This window comes from Lolium rigidum, chromosome 4 (genome assembly GCF_022539505.1).
Source record: "Lolium rigidum isolate FL_2022 chromosome 4, APGP_CSIRO_Lrig_0.1, whole genome shotgun sequence".
Classification (NCBI taxonomy): Eukaryota; Viridiplantae; Streptophyta; class Magnoliopsida; order Poales; family Poaceae; genus Lolium; species Lolium rigidum.
In genome coordinates, this window is record NC_061511.1 from 72,032,153 (window position 1) to 72,052,448 (window position 20,296).

General features: G+C 41.8%; 1 protein-coding gene across 3 annotated transcripts; it reads left to right on the forward strand.

Moving 5' to 3' along the window:
• Positions 1-13,658: 13,658 nt before the first annotated feature.
• On the forward strand, positions 13,659-19,800 carry LOC124650316 (O-fucosyltransferase 9-like). 3 transcript variants are annotated; one of them, XM_047189858.1, is made up of 6 exons: positions 13,659-13,694; positions 14,735-14,789; positions 14,890-15,029; positions 15,305-15,472; positions 15,608-15,798; positions 19,538-19,800. In XM_047189858.1, the coding sequence occupies exons 3-6, from the start codon at positions 14,919-14,921 to the stop codon at positions 19,770-19,772; spliced, it is 705 nt and encodes a 234-aa protein (XP_047045814.1). In that variant the 5' UTR covers positions 13,659-13,694; positions 14,735-14,789; positions 14,890-14,918; the 3' UTR covers positions 19,773-19,800. The 3 variants fall into 3 exon arrangements, with proteins under 3 accessions (XP_047045814.1, XP_047045815.1, XP_047045813.1); XM_047189859.1 differs by lacking the exon at positions 14,735-14,789; XM_047189857.1 differs by lacking the exon at positions 13,659-13,694 and having other exon boundaries at positions 14,580-14,789.
• The last annotated feature ends 496 nt before the right edge of the window (positions 19,801-20,296 follow it).

Here is a 20,296-nt window from a genome sequence, read left to right on the forward strand (position 1 = left end):
TGGCATGTAACAGAGTGAGACTCACGGGCAGCATAATTTCTCTTCAGTAAATTACAATCTGTCTCTCGAGTTCCACATACCAATCAATTTTTATTGTATCAGGTGGGCTGAAGCATGCCATAAAGGCCTTGAGAAATCTCATGAAACATTGTACGCATCTATGGATTAATGAGTTTGCGTTGTTACGAGGAAGCATGCTTCGATGATTCCCTTTTCTCTTCTTACAGTTCAGATTCCATGGCAAAAAAAAGCACAAATACAAATTCTAATGATATTAGCATATTATTAGAACTCTGAAACCGACTGTATATCCAATACCATGTGCACCCCATACATGGGCAAGGTTCTACAAATAAATAAGCATGTTCTAGCAGCAGGGCACATGTCCAAAATGTAAGCCTAAGACATGTATGATTTATCACAATTACTACAAAATACCAAAATAAGCAATACCACTATTGTAGAGGAGAAACTGATGGAAATCAAAGCATATCGACACAAAGTCTTCCTGGGCAATAATTCATGCCATCCATAGAAGTTGATAAAGTGCAGATGAAGTTCAGCCCATATTCTTGGCATAGGATCCGGCTGAACGATGGTCACAAAGGATCTACTTATAAAAGCATGCTTATAGAGCAGCGTGCACTTACACAAAATAGCTTTCTACATAGCTATTTACACAGCTACACATCAGGTCGCTGCTGCGGCAGAGAATACAAGTCCAACAGCAGTTTATAGGCAGGTAGTAAAGACATCACATCAGCTTGACGGCTTAGCGAGAGAACCCACATGAAGTAGTAGCATGCGTCAAGGCGGTGAGCTCATCTCAACGATGTAGTAAGGAAGGCACGCTGAATACCGGCGAGATGTTGAGGTAGCGAGCATTATTAAGATACTTGATAAGCTCTTCACCGGGCCTGTGAGCCAAGCCCGTAACAAGAACCATCCATGAAGATAAAGTTGTACGAGAAAATGGCCTGCTAAACGAGTAAAAAGAACAAAATATCATTATAATGTACTGGTATGATAGAGAAATGGCTGAAGTTACTATATCGAGAAAACAAAAAGAGTCATGTTAAAGAAAGGAACGATATAGGAACAAAACTATTGCAAGACAACAGCAGTATGAAAGAGCAGAAACGTCTATACACAAAGTAATTAGGTTGTACCTTATGCATGCGGACCAGCCATCTGCTTTGGTTTCTTGGCAGCGAGTGCTTGGTCCTAAGACAAATGGAGGTTGTAGCGGCATCCACTGCAGTTTCCACGGAAGGCTGAATAATCTTTTATGAGAAACAAGTTAAAGCAATGGACAACACATCAAGAGTATGACAGAACTATAAAACAGGATAACTAAAATCTGGCAAATATTGGATTTTATTATGTACATCAGAGGCTGCTATTACTTACATATTAACTGTTATATTTCTGGACTGAAACTTTACAAAGCAAAGTAAATATTTTAGAGAAGGCAAATAACTTATATGTTTCATGCAACAATCAGCTTTGTTCTTCTCATGCAAGACAAACATGAACTCATCACATGATCAATGTCGTGATTTATATCTACCTAGAAACGAAGGATTGAGATAAATTATATGGTCAACCGCTAGGTCGGACCATATTGAATTAGCCTATAACAATCAAACTATTTACGCAATACGAGAGACAATGCCATTGGAGCATTAAGCAAAGAAAAGGCGGTATCGGAATGGCATAGCTGCACACATGTAAGTGTTATGGCCGGTCTTAAATGCGAGACACATAGTAGAAGATTCATAAAAAGTAAGAAGTCAAACGGAAAAGAAGACTCATAATAGGAAGAATGTCAGTGTTGTATATGCATGCTAAGTAGCTGGTTCACAAAAGGAACAAAGGGAAGATAAACTGCAAACTCATCTATACCAAGCTGCTGGTGAGATTTCAATGTTTTATATGCTTGTTTGTACTCCTTAATCAACTACCAATCGAAGTAAATATTCTGCTATACATGAAACATGGGAAAAAAAACATGGTGTCCAAATCCTAAAAACAAAACAGAAACATGCAAACTATAAAAATATAGCAACTTCCATTCCGATGTTCATGCCTGGCACCAGCGTGGTGCTCTAATGCAAAGACGGTTGAAGCCAGACATGGAAATCAATCATCTGTGGACAAATGGCTAGAAAAAAAAGCACTCTGATTTATGTACAAATGAAAATGCATCTCCTACAGATATGGGCAATATTATTAGTCAAATGATTTATTGAGACAAAACGACGGGCAAATAAGCTACTGACCTAAATAAGCACATAATTGTTAGTAGCTGCAGAGATGGCATATCTCTGCCACCGCTAGACAAAAAATGCCCTAGAGCCACGCCATATGGTGGCTGGTTGATGATAATTTTTGGCGGTGATACTGTAACAGCACAGTCTGCATCATCCGCTGGGGATTCAGATATAAAAAAGTAAATATAGAGTACATGATTTCAAGAACCATGACCAAAAAAGTTATGTAACTTCTGAGCAGAACTGATTGTAGGGAAGGGCAAGATAAAAAAATAATCCTAACTTACAAACACAAACACGGTGAGTGTCGATTGTTGGCAACAAAGTCCAAGCAGTCCTCTGGCCGACTGCCATCTACTGACACCACCAGGATTGGTCTCCAATCACAGCTTGCACCTGACCATATTAGAGAAGTTGGTCTGAAAATGGTAGAGATTTGCATGGGAATGCAGAAAAATCTGGACATCAACTTAGCTGATAAGATCGTATGCAAAGTTTCATGTAAATTAACTTGTGATGGTAGATAGTAAGAGTATATTATATGACCATTTGCGCCACTGGAAGCTTAGATTGCTTTGTTGCACCCTTCGCCTTTTTCCAGTAAATTCCATGTTAATGGAAACTTCAAATCAAAACTTTGTATACACTGGAAACTTCAGATCCAAACGTTAATGCACAATTAACCTCATACCACTGAAATTAGAATGTAATTCACCATGTCAGTTTATCAAAAATACATGGGAGACCTACCAGATCTTAAATGAAGTTGTGGCATACAAATTTATTAGTAAAAAAAATGCTTATTTTAGTTGTGCACCTGAACACAACTTTCCACTTTCTCAACTGCAATTGTTTCTTAGCAAGGGAAGAAAAAACAATAGACTGATCTTTTGAAAATTACATATACTTCCGGGACATGTACATTTGAAATAAGTACAGTAACCATAACAGGCAAGTGGACTCCATGAACTACTCATAGTAATTGTAGCGATATCTACTGGATTAACTTAGATCACAGAAAATAAGTACAGTAACTATAAGACTACATGAAGTTCGACAACTTGATAATGTTTGTAAAAAATGTTAGCTGGAAGTAATGCAGGAAGTGCAAAAATTATACATGTAGGTTACACACGGAGAATGTTGGTATTCTGGGCATGAAGGTTGTAGCGAGATGGCATTCCTCCACTATTGTTCCGTGCATCAGATCAAAGCAAGATTTTCAACGCTGAAAAACTCATGTGTCTACACAAGAGTGAGCAGAGGGCTAAACCTTCAACTATAAAATCATTGACATGCTTACAATTTTCTGTCCTTTCTGATCCGTGACAATTTAATTGCAATAAGGACAAATTTCTCTGGATTTTTGTCTGATACATGGCGTGGAGGCAGTCTTTCAGGCTCCTCTTTCCCGAGATGATCCCCAGAAATCTGTAATGACCAATATGATATTAAATAATTAACGACATTAATCAAGACAAATAAATAATTAAATCCTCAAGTAAGCTCTAAAAAGAAAATAGGACCTATGGAAGGACCAATTGTCTTTCAAAACTTCGGAATGAAATAGCTGAAAGAAATAGGCAGAATGTTTTCTCATGGAAGATGTACTATTTGTATGCGCGACCGTGTGACTTTGTATTTCTTTAACTACAAAATCCAATCGAAGAATGTAATAAGCTATATAAGAATAAATGTGCAGGGCAAGATTGAGAACAAATTGTGCTATAATGTAAACTCAGTGCTTCCGTATGTATCTTAAAGATACTATTTTGACAGCTCCAGTGACATTGGCATATTGTTTCACTACATCGTGTCCAGTACTCCAGCTAAGATCACTCTCTTACCAAGGAGGAAAGGGAAAAGTTACATCATTGTCGGACAAATGGATCTATCCGCATTGTGTTTACCCTTTGTTGACACCTGTAAGTTACCTTCGTACTTGAAGGCTCGCCTGTCGGTGGCACGGCACGAAGCTGCTAACAGCGGATCTGCCCGTTCGACGAGAAAGCAGGGAAGCAACGCAGCGGCCATGCGGCTCGGGCGCGGCACACGCAGCGACTGCATTAGCAGCAGGCAACGACGGTCATAGCCGCGCATCAGGACATGGCGCTGATGGTCGCTCCACACCAGACCAAAGTGAGGGGAAAATGACCACTAATGCACTAAAACAGTGACTACTTGGCAGTCTGTATATTCAAGTACAGAAGAGAAATATTTTAACTAAAACTGTGTATGCAACATTTGAGTTGCTCCAATATCAAGATTAAAATATGAATAAAAGTAACACTCTCTAAGGACCTAGGCAAAATATTTTGATAGAAATTTCAGTTTTATGCGAAATAGCAATAGCAATTACTACAGGAAATGAAAAGTTCTAGGAGCCTAAATATGATAATAATCTATTGAACATCAAGTTAACATGAAGAGAAATTATGTACCTTTTACATCTTTGTCTGATGCAACAAAAGAAACTGGGCCAGTGTGAGGTATATGATAGCATAAAGAACAATCCAAGAGGAATTGTTTTGCAGGCTGAGAGAAAAGACCAGTTGGATTTTCAAGAATGACAAGATTCTATTTGGTGACAATTCAATTGATTGATCTATTTGAATATTTATCGTTCGAAAAATTAGTGAATAATTCTTACCATCAATCAAATATGGCAATAAGTCTCCTTTCGAGGGTCACAAAGAGTAAAAAATACACACCATTTCAATAAATTATGATAATGCAAGTAAATGCAATTTGTGCGCCATGCATGGCATTGTATACTAATACATCTGGACTGGCAGTGTAGAGTTCTAAATGCCTAAGTATTTTACATGCGACAACAAATAGTTTTAAGCTTACCATTTTCTTCTTACCATATCTAGCAATAAAACCAACACCAGAATTTCCTTCTTGTCCAAGCAAAAAAGCTTCAGTCCCAGGAAGAGATTCTTCATGACACTCTGAAATGCACAGGTAAGATATGTACGCTTATGATCAAAGTATCAAAATGGATGAACATAACCAGATTCACCCAATATACTGACTCTTAAGTTGCATGTTAAACATTTAAAGTGAATACAATATAAGCAAAGCAGTCTTCTCTATATAATTTTGTCATCACCCAGGCTATTCAACAAACTATTCGAGAAGCACTTCTCCATTTACTGCCTAGCTCATAGTACCAATTTTAGGCTGCATTTGGCCTGGAAAACATATTTGTTTCTGCTTAGAATACGAATATCAAGATTTTTTGGACAGGTAAATTTCGAGCAAACCAAAAAAATGTTAATATCTTCTTTTTTTATTACACGGATCTTGACTTGTGGGGCAGATGAACACTAAGAATTGTCTGAACATCAATTCGTATGCACATTGGGTGGCCTAATCATGCAAATTAAGGGCAGCCCAATTTACTAAATCAACACTCTACCAGCCTACCACTAAACCATATTCACGCTCTCGCTCTCTAGAATATACAACAACAACTATCCAATATCATGATTGCACATGGAGTTGTGCAGTAAGAGAGGGCCGCGAGGGCGGACAGCCATACCTAAGGAACCAAGCTAGACTTTGGCAACTGCAGCACCAAAATCAACAAGTCCGACCGTACTCTGTCTCCCCGACCTTTGTAAGGATGGAGGCCGGCTAAAGAAGCCGCAGCGGTAGCACCCGTAGGACACTGAATACGAAGCTATCGAAGCAAACCAAAAATCCCCAAATCAAACCAGATGTACACCTGATTCCTATGGTCGCTACTAAATTGAAAGAAAAACATGAGATTCTCAGCGGCCGATGCCGTGGCAGAAGTTGACGTCGTTGTACCTGTGAGCTGTTGGACCGATGCCCGCGCCGCCTCTTCGCCCTGGCCTCTTACCCCTGCTGCCTCAATCAAGATGTACCGCTCCACCACCTGTTGCGTCGACGCCGTCATCGTCGTCGAAAAGAACTGTTGGGCGACGGCAACCACTCGCGCTGCAGGTAAGCTTCCGGCAAAGACGCGTCCATCCGGCTCCCGCCTCTCTGTCCTCTTCATCACCGCGCGCAGCGGCGAGCGCGCTGCCGCCGGCACCATAGAACATCTCGGGGGGCGGGGGTTAGGGAGAAGGGCGCCCTGAGATCCTCCTCTGCGCCGCCATGGTCCTTGGATTGCTCCTCCACTGCACAACGTCCTTGGATTGCTCGGTGGCTAAGAGGAGAGGATTGAGCCGAGCTTGTCCACCCCACAACGTGCTTTGATTCGTCAGCGGCCTAGGAGGGAGAGAAGGATGCCAGCCTGGTTGAATATGGTGGGCGGCGACGGCGATGGAGGAAGATATGGGGAGAAAAGGATAGCTTTCAGAACGGCCATAACGAGCAGGCTCCTCCACTCACATCATCTCCTCCTCCTCCGTTACTTGCAGCCGGGAGAAAAAAGAGCCAAAGCAAAGAGAGGGAGACGAGAGAGGAAGAGATAGAAAGGGGAAGGAGATGCAAACCTGGACGAATCTCGGTGATGCCCACGATTGATCCCGAGTTGCCACCGGCTCGTGCCACCCTCGGTCTCCGGCCACCTCCGTCCCGCACCTCCTCTCGCACCCCCTGCGCCTCCTCCATCCCCCACTCATGTGCACATCACCCGCCTCCTCTGCTCGGGATTGGGGAGAATCAAGGGAAAACGAGGCTCCTCCCCGAGGAAGGAAAAAAGGAAGAGGACGAGAAGGTGGTCGTACCTGCGACGGCGTCGTCGAACGCGACTGGCGGCGGCCGGCGCTTCCTGGCGCTCTTCGCAGCGGCGCCCTCGAGCGCATGGCACGGCCGAGGTCCTCGGCCCAGCTCCTCCCGATGCAAGGCAAGAGCTGCTGAGGCGCGACGGCGGCTGCTCGGGGTCGCCGTCCGCTGGCGGCGCGAAAAGTCGACGGCGGCGACGCGGCGGCTGGCGGAGTCGACGGGCGGGAGAGAGGAGGTGAGAGGAGGCGAGAGAGCAGACACCAGACAGGGATTTGTGGGAGGAGAGCCAATGCCGATCTAGGGTTTTCACGCCTCCGACAAACAACCACTAAAACGAGCGACAACGATGAGCGCCCGCAGCTGCCTCCGGCCACCGGTCCCGCACGAAAATGGGCCCGGATGTCATTGTACCGTGAAGGAGCAGCCACGGGTAAACAAAAAATGACCGCATCGAACGGTCCTGGTGAAAAGCGGGGGCATCCTTTTACTGTCGCGGTGGAAACGAGCGATCTGGATGCATTTGCCCCTCTCAGAGCCCTTGTATGGCCGAGTAGTGTTAGAACATTTATAGGAAGAATATATCTGAGAAATGGTGCCAATAAATGATAAATGATAAATGTAAGGGTAGAACAGGTAGTGGCCCCGATGGAAATAAAGAGTATACATTTTTTGCCATTATTTCTTTTTTCCCTTTTTTAGGGGAAGCCACCTGGCACTTTTTTAGTGATTTTCAAAAATTTATTATTATGGAATACTTTCACAAATGAGGGTGCACAAATTTCACCAACATCACGTGCAATCGTTACTAAAATATCATATCAGATGTAGCATATGTATAGGACAAGGAGAAGTATAAGAGTGAATACGAGTATCAAATACGTTTCAACCTAGTAGTAATCATTTTGCAAAATCAAAAGTATCATCATTTAAAACTAGACCTTAAGTCATATTCAGGAGTACCGATACCATACAGTATTATCATATATATGTGTTGTTTCATGATATTAACTATATAATGCGTATGGAGACCACCACTGCGGCATTCAATAGTATCATGTATATATATGTACTGTTTCATCATATTAACTATATAATTAATTTGGTTCATATTACATCAGTTTGTACGAATTTTAAATTGAACTACAACTAACCTAGCTAAATAGACGGTGACCACCACTGCAGCATCATCACCATCGTCGAAGAGGTCAACACCGGCAACACCATTGGCATCATCTCCTGCACGAAATTGTGGGGGATCTCAGCAGCGTGGGCGATGTGCATGTCGTTCTCCTCCTCGAGCTAGGTGGTGCCACACCTCTCCCACATCGTTGTATCGAAGGAAGTGAGGTGAGTGATCTGCTCTTGGGACATCAGGAACTCTGGCGCCTCCTCCTCTTCGCCAAAATCGTCGTCAAAGTCCATCTGGTCATCCTACGTTGGAGGCATCAACTCTTGTGTTGCAGGTGATTTTCTCCCAAGTGATGATGAGGCGGCAAAGCATCGTGGAGGAGGTTATGGATGGGTAAACACCTCCTGATGTGCTCCATGACGGAGGAAAGATGCGAGCTTATATAGGGCAGTGGCTTGCGAGAGGACCCACCGTAGCATTAATTGCTAGCTTTGCGTGTGAAAAGTGGTGAAGTTTAGTGATGCATGTAGGAGAGCATCGCCGCGCGGACAAAGGATGACGACGCGAATAGCGGAGCCACCACATTAAAGTAGGTTGACCATCCGCCTTGTGTCACTGAATAGTGCATGTCTATTGACTGGCTGGTTGTCTTTGAATAAGTGACTGCCGAGTGCCTAGGGCGGCACAAGATTTTCGGATTTTCCCACGCCGTGACACGACAAGTCACAAGAGCCTGATTTTAGTGATGGTATGATGAGCCCTGCGCACACCACGCGCACACCACCAAAGATGTCAGAAGTGGTGGCATAGTGGGGTTCCACAATGCGCAGCGCCACCATAAATGCTCAGTCGGGCCAATGTTCTGGGCCCACTTAACGGTGGCTCCACGGTTTCTACCTCGTCGCCGTTATTGCATTATACAAAGTTGGGTGTGCCATTAATTACAACAGTTGATAATTGTTACCCGTACCGGTTTCCTGAACAAAAATAATTATACGACCCCGCTAAGCATATCCCTGCTAGTGTAGCTTCTCGATCTACATTGGAGTGTCGCATGTCTATTCCTCCAATACAGTCATGACGTCTTCGCACATCACGCCCAAATTTGACCTCCGCACTGCCGGGCCGGTAAGGCTTTTCCTTGCTGCCATGGTCTATTGGCTAGACTTGTGTGGTGGTGGCGCCAAAGTCCGCTATGCCAAGAAGATGAACACCGGGTAGGTCTATACTCTCCCGATGCAAATGTGGTATTGTGTAACCCTCCTCTTATGGGGCGCCCGGTAGGTCTATACTAAAACAGGTTTGGTGTGGATGGACCTGTTCAGCGCGTCGGTTCAGGAGGCGAGCTTCTCATCCAGGTGTTGATGGACTCGTATTTTCTTAAACACGTGTAATATGGAAAACAAGTTAAAAAGCCTACTAAACTCATTATATACTTATACTATATATAAAAGCTGGATGGGTTTGCTGGCTTCTCAGCCATTTGCCTACTGTTCATGCTACATGAACAGTACCATGTAAAAATTGCTACATGAACATTTATTAAAAAAACTGCACCATTTGTTGACTCTTATATTTTTAGCAAATACTAATGTTATTTTCTACGGTGTGTTTCGAAAAATATTGTTACTTTAATATACTATATATAAAAGCTGGATGGGTTTGCTGGCTTCTCAGCCATTTGCCTACTGTTCATGCTACATGAACAGTACCATGTAAAAATTGCTACATGAACATTTATTAAAAAAACTGCACCATTTGTTGACTCTTATATTTTTAGCAAATACTAATGTTATTTTCTACGGTGTGTTTGGAAAAATATTGTTACTTTACAAACGCTCTATCATCTTTTATTTGGGATAATGCTACAACCTTCTATTATGGTAACTTCGGAAAAATATACTTAGGCTATCTTTGAAAAAATATATTTGCTCCACTGTCTGTCGTTTAAAGTACTGCCATCTTTTACCCAAGAAAAATACTACCGCCTTCTTCTAAAAATCTTAGAAAAAATATACTTACGCTACCTTTGGAAAAATATAGTCACTCCACCGTCCTCTTTCTTTTTCAGTTGGGAGACACACTCTATTCTTTGGTCTTTTTCAATCGAGAGAAATACTACGACCTTCTTCTGTAGCCACTCCGACAAAAACAATCGGTCGTCCGATGTCTCTTTAGCTAGGAAAATAATACTTCCTTTTTTACGTTATCTCCTAGGATAATATAGTTACCCGCCGCCTCTTTTAGCCGGAAAAAATACTACTGCTTTCTTATGTACCAAGTCCGTAAATAAAAGTACTTACCATTTGCTGCCTACTTTTACATGGGAAAATACTACTACCTTCTACCTCCTAGGAAAAATATAGTTACTCCATTGTTTGTCGCCTATACTACTGAGACAATTTGTTACTTCTTTTACCCGAGGAAATACTACCGTATTTTTCGGTGGCACCATAGGAAGATATAGTTACTTCACCGTTCTTCAGCTATGCTAATGCCATCTTTTACCTGTGAAAATACTATTACACCGTTCATCGCCTCTTCGCGTTGGGAAAATACTATTGCTTTTTATGACAGTATAATTAAAAGGAGTAGGTACTCCACCCCACAATGTAGTGCTACCGCCATACTATTTTCGTTTTTCCCGCCGCCTCATGATCGCCTTGTGATTTTTGTCCAAACTACACTCTTTTTTTAATCGCATCACGATCAACCTACGGGTGCGGGAAAATAAATCTGAACCTTGGCGCTATAATAGCACTTCTACATTATTTTAACATTACCACCACAAAAATCACTTCTAGAGTACTTCATTACCCCGAATATTGTGGTAATTCTACAATAGTTTACCCACCAATATAATAGCCAAGGGCGCGGCGTGCCGCCGCGCATACCTTCCTAGTACTATATATAAAAGCCAACCCATTTTACTTGCACCACAGTCACTGGAGCACTGTTCATGGTGCACATGAACAGTGCCCATTTTTTATTTTTCCCTTCATTTAAAAAAATTGATAGTGCCCACTTTTTATTTTTCCCTTCATTTAAAAAAATTGATAGTAGTTTTTTGAGATTTTCGAACATAGTTTTTCTTAATTCTTCAGGTGTGATTCTAATTTTCCGCGTTAACTAGCTATCTATAGTTTTGCCAAAAATAATTTTTAGGTAGAAATCTTAAATATCATATACATTATACAACTATACATTAAACATGAACGAATTTGCCGGCTTCACATTGCGCTTGCTCACTGCCTATGTACATGAATAGCACCACTGCTATAGTAACCAAATTAGCACTAATTTTGAAATTTGCAAATAAGCATTACCAGCTGCAAAATAAATAATACCATGTAAGGAATTTTGGGAAAAATTCCAAATCCATAGTTCATCAACAATATCTTTTGCGATAACTTCGGAGAAAATGCCTCTTTCATTTGGGAACAAACTACTGTCTTCTTTTGCGTTAACTTCCTAAAAGCATTTCCATTATTTGTCACATCATTTATTCGTGAAAATATTAATACCTTCTTATGTTGATTGTCTCACGATCCTGTTACTATTTCTTATGTTGATCTTCTCATGACCTCCTTATGTCTACCATGGCGTTCCATTCGCAGTAATTTTGTAAAGGAAATTGTTGCATTGTTGGTCGCCTATTTTATTTAGAAAAGGTACTACTGCCTTCTTTTACGGTGACTTTAGAAAAAAGATCTTCAATTTTTTAGCCTCTTTTATATGAGAAAATATTGTTAAATTTTCTTATTGAACGATTAACGGTAACCCTAAGTCACGGTGTGTCACTGCGCTACAACTATCTTCTTTTCTTAGTCACATCACGATCGCTCCATGCCTACATAGCTTCTAGAAACAAACACTACATTATTCCTCGCCTCTCTTATTCGCCACAATATTATCATCTTCTTTTGTTGATTGCCTCACTATCAGGGCAACGGTGTTTCGATTCAGTGCTTCGGGACTACACTGCTTTGATGCGGTGTGGCTTCAATACTTTGATCGGGAAAAAAATGTTGAACAATCACCAACAGTGCCTTTTTCATTACTTCAAAAAAGAAGTTGTTGGATGGTTCATCGCATGTTTTACTCGTTTATCGTCTTTGATGCGGTGTGCCTTCTACTATCTACTTCTAAGAAATAGTCCCTCATTTATCGTCTCTCGCACTCAGAAAAATATGGCTACATTATTACATTGATCGGCTAATTAACATATCCCTACGGGCGCGGCGTGTCGCCGCGACACAACTTCCTAGTTTTATAAGAAAGAATGATGGGAAGCTCCCGCTGTTGCCTCCCTTGCTTGCACAATGATCGCACAATACAAACATGATTCGGGAAGGAAAATAATGGGATTGGGGGGGGGGGGGGGGGGGGGGGGCAATATTCAGGTTCGGGAGAGAGAGACGGTTTCAGTTATGTTGTACAACCATCACACCCACGCTACACCCACTCTTTTAACTTCTCCCCGTCGCCCGCTAGTCAGCTGGCCAAACTTGACGACTGCCTTGGATCAAGCCACGCCATTTCCTGGGTGTTAGCCAAACACCACATGTCACCAGTCAGCTCTTCTCCGTCACTGAGCCTTATCCAAACTAGGAGGCAGTGGCGCGGCGGCACGCCGCGCCCGTGGCCACGTTAGTGATCGAGAATTAGAAGTAGCTGGTGATTAGAAGGTTTATTTGTTACCGGTAGTGTTCTTAGGAAATGTGAATTTGTATGTACAATGCAAGAGGCAGCACTAATAGAATTTGAAATGTAATGTATTTGCGTACATCAGTTTATGCATCGGTGGCGGGGTTATTTTTTACAGTGTTGATTTATATTTCCACTGGTTTAGGCCAGAGGGTGCATGTACATGTTCTAGAGTTGTTATAGTGAGTAGGGTGTGTAGGGTGCCTTGTTTGAGGAGTTGGTGGATTTTTGTGGCTAACAGTCAAATCATGTTCGAGAAGGAAACGGCTAACAGTGAATAATTTTTTATGTTGGAATGAATATATTTTTATTTTTCGGCAATGGTTTCGGCTGATGCATAATTATGTTTGGTTCGCGGTATTTTAGGGTATTATTCCATAAGTGACCGGGCCAGCCAATGTCGATTGGGCTGGCGGGCTACGGCTAGGTCCTTTACATGGGCCGCAGCAGCAAGTTCGGACTTGGCGAAGTTTGACGATTCGGCTGGCAGCATCTATCGTACAGTGTCGTCGAGAAAAAAATCTATCGTTCATGAGGCCAGCTGAGGATAGGAACATTTTGGGGAAAAGGCAAATGGATCGGAGAAGAGTGAGCAGCTGAGCGGTGCAAGCTGCTGCTGCGGTAGCTGGAGACGGGGCGGGAGGAGGCGGCGAAGGTGGAGCAAAACCTGCGCGGCTTCCTTCCCGTCGAGGCTGCAAGCGCCGAAGCCATTCGGCAGGAGCACGGACGGCCTGCGTGGTCGGACGGGAAGACGACGTGCTGAAGGCTCGTCGGATGGGGCGCGGCACCGCCAAGCTGAGCGCAGGGAGGACGAAGGAGCACGGCAGCAAAGGAGGCCGAAAACCCATGGATTCAGACATCAACAGCTAAACTGACGGACGGTATGTTGCCTCTCTCTGTACCGCCCGAACTGAAGAAATTCCAGCTATAGGAACAACGGTAATTCAATCTAGAGTACAAACAGAGATGCATCTGTGCGCAAAAAACAAAAACGAAAAGGGTAAGAGCATTAGTAGCTCACACCGGTTGGGAACTTGCAAGCACATATTATTCACTGCGTGTGCTCATATTATTTGGACAGAAGTAGCTGTACTCTAATGGAGCTTCTCTCTGATCTTGCACTTTCCAACTCTCAAATTGCATCCAATCATGGACATATGCATTACTATGATATTGAAAACAGTCCCTGCCCTGGGCATGATGCTTATAAGTAACATGAAAGGTCTTCACCATGTAATGAAGTAGCATTTGTTGTCTGATTCAGATGGGTACTATGAGGCTCTAGCCATGTGACCGTGTGAATCTCACGATAAAAATAATAGTCCTAATTATTAGAAGTGACGTTTTTTATTTTAGGTGGAAGTTATAGTCAACTATAAGAAATCTAACTATGGCAACCCATAGTATCTTACCGATTTCTTTCCCTATTTTTTTGAGAATTTATAATAACTCTGTGAATCGTTTTAAAGGGTAAATACATGTAAATTTGGCTCCAATCCTTGGGAAAATCTTCCATCCAAACGAAACCAAAAGCCACCCAAATCTGTTAAGTTGTATTTCCAACATTTACTCTTGTATGGGACAGTTACTTAATAGCAGTTCATTTTTTAACTAATGATAAACCCACGAAAGTTTATTTTTGGCATTCTACTTTCTATTCTAATATACATTGGTTCTGAACGGCATTGTTTTCTCCTAACTTCTATTAATGTTGCAGTGCAAGATTAAAGCAGATGGTGCTTACATGTTTCATCAAACTAAATTTACAGTTCTCTGTAGCATGAAAAGTTCATATACAATAGCAGTAGCGTTAGGTGCTCTCATCCAAATTTATTCCTTTCCCTTGTGCTGTGCCACGTATGAACACTATTGTATAGAGTTTCAGGATAATAATGTGTTTACCTCCTGCTATGTTTTTCAGCAAATTTAGTGATATTTTTGACGAAGATCGTTTTATCGAGACACTCAGACAACATGTAAGAGTGGTGAAGGAATTCCCTAAAGATGTTTTGTTGCGCTTCAATCATAATATGAGCAGCATACTAAATATGAGAACTAAAGGCAACTCATCTGCAGATCACTATCTATGGAAAGAATAGAGTGAAATGGAAAATGCCCGTGAAAGGAGCTGGAGAGGGAAGTTTCACCGACCTGGTCGAGTTATCAATCGTGAGGCAAACAGAAGGGATGGAAAATGCCCACTTACTCCTCTAAAGGTTGGTATATCGTTTTACCCTTTTCCACTCTATATGTTTGTATAGTAAAACTGTGATTTAAGTCCTTTGGGCATATGTGCACTCAGTAATGCATTCGTTTTCAGGTCATTACTGAAGATCACTTGAGGGTTTATGTTTTGTGCTTTCCTTTATTTGTATAGAATTTTTGTCCACTACTTTAGCATGTGAAGTTTCAGGTCAATAACAGCAACTTTTGAGTTGAGTGCCAACTAAATTTACTGGAGATAATGTGTTAACTGACTGAATTTGAGCAGGTTGGTATGATGCTGCGAGGCATGGGATTTAACAATACAACCTTCCTCTATGTAGCTTCTGGGAAAATACAGAATGCTGCAAAATACATGGCTCCCCTTCGTCAGATGTTCCCTCTTTTAGAGACCAAGGACACTCTTGCTTTGCCTGAAGAACTTGCTGAGTTTAAGGTATGGCTTCCCAGCCAAGCCTGATATTGTTCTGAATGTTGGACGACCATGCATGCATTAAATGTTCATCGATTTCACATTGATTTTGTTCGCACTGTTTGAATATTGTCCTACTCACTAACCCATTTTCTGTAGGGGTACTCATCTCGGTTAGCAGCATTAGATTACACTGTCTCTATTCAGAGCGAGGTGTTTGTGACGACTCAAGGGGGGAACTTCCCTCACTTTCTGATGGGGCACAGGCGTTACTTGCTAGGAGGGAATGCAAAGACAATAAAACCTGACAAACGGAAGGTGGTCTTATCTTTTGATGATCCGAATATCAGGTTAGTTTGAGCTGCCATTCTATGTTGGCAGAGTATGATAGGTCACATTGAATCAGTTTTTGACTATTTTCTGAAATGCCTTCACCAAGCCTAATTGCTGAAGCAGTTGTTTCTCACCCAAGGCTGGCCTTCTTATCTTTCTGCCAACCATGAGTGACCTCTGTAGCTGCTGCCCATTTTTCTAAAGACATTATCTTCATAAATTGCAAACACCTCTTAATTGACCTTCACATACTTAATCTGATGATAAGTAAATTCAAATAGTCCCTCTGATCCACAATAAGTGTTGGGAACTTAGTACGAATGTTGTGCACTTATTATAGATCGGAGGGAGTAAGCAACCATAAAAAAAGAAGAAAAGAAGGAAGTTTATTTATACATGCGCTTGTAGCAGACACGTAGCAATCCATGTAGCAGAAAACAGGCAGTAAATGAGTACAGCTGAGTGACAAACTGAACTCTCTTTATATGCCTTGGTCATTCACCTTGAGGGCGCACACGGTTTCAGATTGCAGGCCGCTGCAGCCAGCACAGAAATTCAGAAACTCCTTCCATTAGGTTTGATGGATATGTGGTAAAACAGCACACATGCCCATAAGCCTGTAATTTGTAGCATACAATCAGAACTGGAACCATAGACTTTAAAAGGAATAACCAAACATAATACAAACTGAAAACTAATGATACGAAAAATAGTGCGATGGAAAACAACAGAGCAAGAGAGATGGTCCTATAAGTGACATCACAGTGAGGAAAAATAGAACATCACAAAAGGAAACAGAGATAACCTGACATACACGGTTTAAACAACGGGAAAGTATCCCTTAACATAGATCACATAGCAGAGCGCTAGAAGAAAAAAAAATCCACTGATTCTGCCAAGAAATGATACCTGCGAAGAAGAACAATTCAAGAAGAGTGTACAACATACAAAATGCAGGCAAAAATAAAACATGTGCATGCAAACAAAATATACCATGTAAGAAGTGACATTCATAGATGAGCAAGAGCTTCATGGTACACTATATTTCTAGTCTGGGTAGTCGGGTTGCCAGATTCATCGAGCGCCAATACTTTCAGCCCTTCCCTTGATGTTACCCTTGAGATTGCAACATAGAATTGCCCATGCGAAAACACCGATTTAGGCAAGTAGACCCCAACCTTCTTAAGACTTTGACCCTGGCTCTTGTTGATAGTCATTGCATAGCATAGCCTAACTGGATATTGACGGCGCTGCAATGTAAATGGCCATTTGGTGGCTGGTGCGTGTAGAACAATTCTTGGAATGCACACACGTTCACCAATATTGGTCCCTGTCATAATCTTAGCTTCAAGGACCCATTCTCCTAGACGTGTAACCATTAAACGGGTGCCATTGCAAAGTCCAATAGCCTGGTTAATATTCCTTAACAACATTATTGGAACCCCTATCTTCAATGAAATCCTGTGCTGCGGAAAGTTTGGAGGATCAATCTTATGGAGAAATTCAGGAGGATATAACAGTTCCGCATCAGCCGCATGGTCGAGAGTTTTACATATAGAATCACAGCTCTCGAACAGCATCTCCTCCCCAGGCACCTTAGAGAAAACAGTCTCGTTGATAGAGTCGGCAACTTTATTAGTAGGACACACATTGGCGCGGTCTGCGAGATAAGCTGCATCAGAATACATTTGAGTATTGGTCCCTGTCATAATCTTAGCTTCAAGGACCCATTCTCCTAGACGTGTAACCATTAAACGGGTGCCATTGCAAAGTCCAATAGCCTGGTTAATATTCCTTAACAACATTATTGGAACCCCTATCTTCAATGAAATCCTATGCTGCGGAAAGTTTGGAGGATCAATCTTATGGAGAAATTCAGGAGGATATAACAGTTCCGCATCAGCCGCATGGTCGAGAGTTTTACATATAGAATCACAGCTCTCGAACAGCATCTCCTCCCCAGGCACCTTAGAGAAAACAGTCTCGTTGATAGAGTCGGCAACTTTATTAGTAGGACACACAATGGTGCGGTCTGCGAGATAAGCTGCATCAGAATACATTTGAGTAAATGAATCGTACACTGCATCAACAATAGCAGAAATAGGATCAGAGTCTGGCAGCAGTGCTGTATCTGGTGGCAAAGAGATCCATGAAGGGGTAGCCTCTCCTTCTCGTGTATCCATGTGCACAGCTCCATCACCGACATCGAGGACCCACTGCGCAAATTCCTCCAAAGCAGCTTGTTCTTCATCGGACAACTGTGGATTAGACAATCTCATATTTCTGCGTAGCTTGAGGACAGTTACATGCTGCCAAAGGGGTGACTTCATAAGGGAAGAGTTCACAATTTCCGCTCTACTGCCCCCTTCCACAACAGGTAACACTTGCCTGAAATCCCCTCCCAAAACTACAGTCTTCCCACCGAAAGGGAGCAATTTCCGTGAAGGTTCATTCGCAGACAAAATGTCCCTCATGCTTCTATCAACCGCTTCAAAGCAACGTCTGTGAGTCATTGGCGCTTCATCCCAAAGTATGAGTGTTGCTTTCTCTATTAATTCGGCTAGATTACTGCCCCGGGAAATGGTGCACATGCTTCGCTCATTGACTTCAACAGGTATCCTAAAACGTGAATGAGGAGATACGGGGAACTGGAGGCGGATGAGGATAAGCGTCAGCAAGCATAAATTCAGTCGTCAGTGGCTGGTACGTCATTACGGTTACCGCTGACGACTAAGTAAAAGCTAGAGAGATAGAAAAGTAGTAATACATTGAAGCATACAATCATTTTGTTCATTCTGTTGAAAGTATTTGTTAAGGCTGTGGCTAGGTGCTGCGAACCTGTAAGTACCAGTCGCAAAAGCATCGAATTAAAACAATGCAATATGTGGATGGCAAGTGTTCCATTCGTAATTGCTACATAAAAACATGAAAAAGAAAGGTAAATGTTAGCACATCCATCCATTGCAAATATGAAAAATTACACGCAGTACAAATGGTACAGCTAGTGAAGACAGCCGTCAGGATGCTGCCTTACAATGTACAGGAAACTAAGCACTGGCCATATGCCTTTCCTGTGTAACCAAAATTCGTTTGGTCACTTTAGCTCTCATAGATAGCCTGAGAAGCGAGAGTAATGAAAGCGTATGCTGCAGATTTCTTGAGTTGAGCCCTCCAACATGATCTTGGTCGTCCAAATAAATTTAAGCAGTCAGGCTTCAATACGTGCAGCTTGATAGAAATAACCAAGAAAAGTATGATCCGCGAGATTACCGGAATGATACTTAAACAGGAAGAGCCCCATCTAGGACAGCATTACCATATATGAACAAATCGAGCAGTGGACACTTGCACTTGCTATCTCGATACATCTAGACAAAACCGGAACTTCAGCTGGAAAGTTGACATTAGTTAAATGTGAAAAAAAACTGGGCAATAAGCTCGATGGAAAAGAATTCCATAAATTTTTAATAAGACCTGCGTGAAGTATTTTGTTGCATCAAATGGATATAAACAGTTCTCGCAAAAAAAAAGATATAAACAGAAAAATGTATGCAGGAAAAAATACACAATCCCAAGCAAGAAACATCTGATCACAATTTGCAATGATAAAATAACCTTTTGTCAATTAAGGAATCCAAAAAACCTCAAATTAAGCAGTAGCGTTTTGTGATTTTTCTAGTGGAAACTGAACTGGAAAGCATAACATAGAGATTTTCTTTTCATCTCAATTAATTTACCCCTATATTCTTGAACCAGGTGCATGCATATATACATCAACAGGAAACACCAAAATGTGGTTTTAATGATCATCACTGTAGTTATACCTCTCAAGGCATGTTGTACACCTATTCCAACAAAAAGAAAGGTCGGCCTATGTTATAATATCAAGAAGGCAAAAGACTGGCTGGAAAGGTACCTCTATATATGTTGCGATAGCACTTTTATAGTCCAGGTAAATAAAAGCACTTTCATAATTCTGCATCGGGCTTGAACATTCGTTTATGCACATAACCCATCAGATGAGAAACATCCAGCTCAATACATTTTTCTTCATCTTCCAGACCTTGGGAAGAGCTCCCGGGAAGATATGACATTGGGCTTTGTTTCTAGAAGTCTGGATGGTTAATCATAAAAAAACATTATCGAAATGAATGTGATTTTCCTTGAGATGGCCAGAACCAACATCAAATTTAAACACATGAACATCAACAACTTATCCTGGTGGAGAAAATATTGGAAATTTTGCATTCTAAACATGTAATAAGCAATAAGCAACATCGGCAACAATGTCATGATTCCTTCTTTTGTAGATAAATTCCCTTTCTCCATTTAGGCATAAACACAAACAGCTGAAAGGCACATGTTCTACTCCTACAGAGAACACACGAAGGTAGAAAAGTATAGATATATGTAGAAATAAATAGCCGCAACACCAAATGGAACCTGTGGCCGCTTATCTCCAAGGAAATTAGGGTTCCTCACCAGCACAATAAACCGACCATACAGCCAGCTCGC

What these genes read in the sequence shown, in the direction of transcription:
- LOC124650316 (XM_047189858.1), top strand. Translation starts at nt 14,919, where the DNA reads ATGGAAAATGCCCGTGAAAGGAGCTGGAGAGGGAAGTTTCACCGACCT. An exon ending in AAGAACTTGCTGAGTTTAAG is followed by an intron (nt 15,473 to 15,607) that starts GTATGGCTTCCC and finishes CATTTTCTGTAG; the next exon opens with GGGTACTCATCTCGGTTAGC. An exon ending in TTTGATGATCCGAATATCAG is followed by an intron (nt 15,799 to 19,537) that starts GTTAGTTTGAGC and finishes TTCTTGAACCAG; the next exon opens with GTGCATGCATATATACATCA.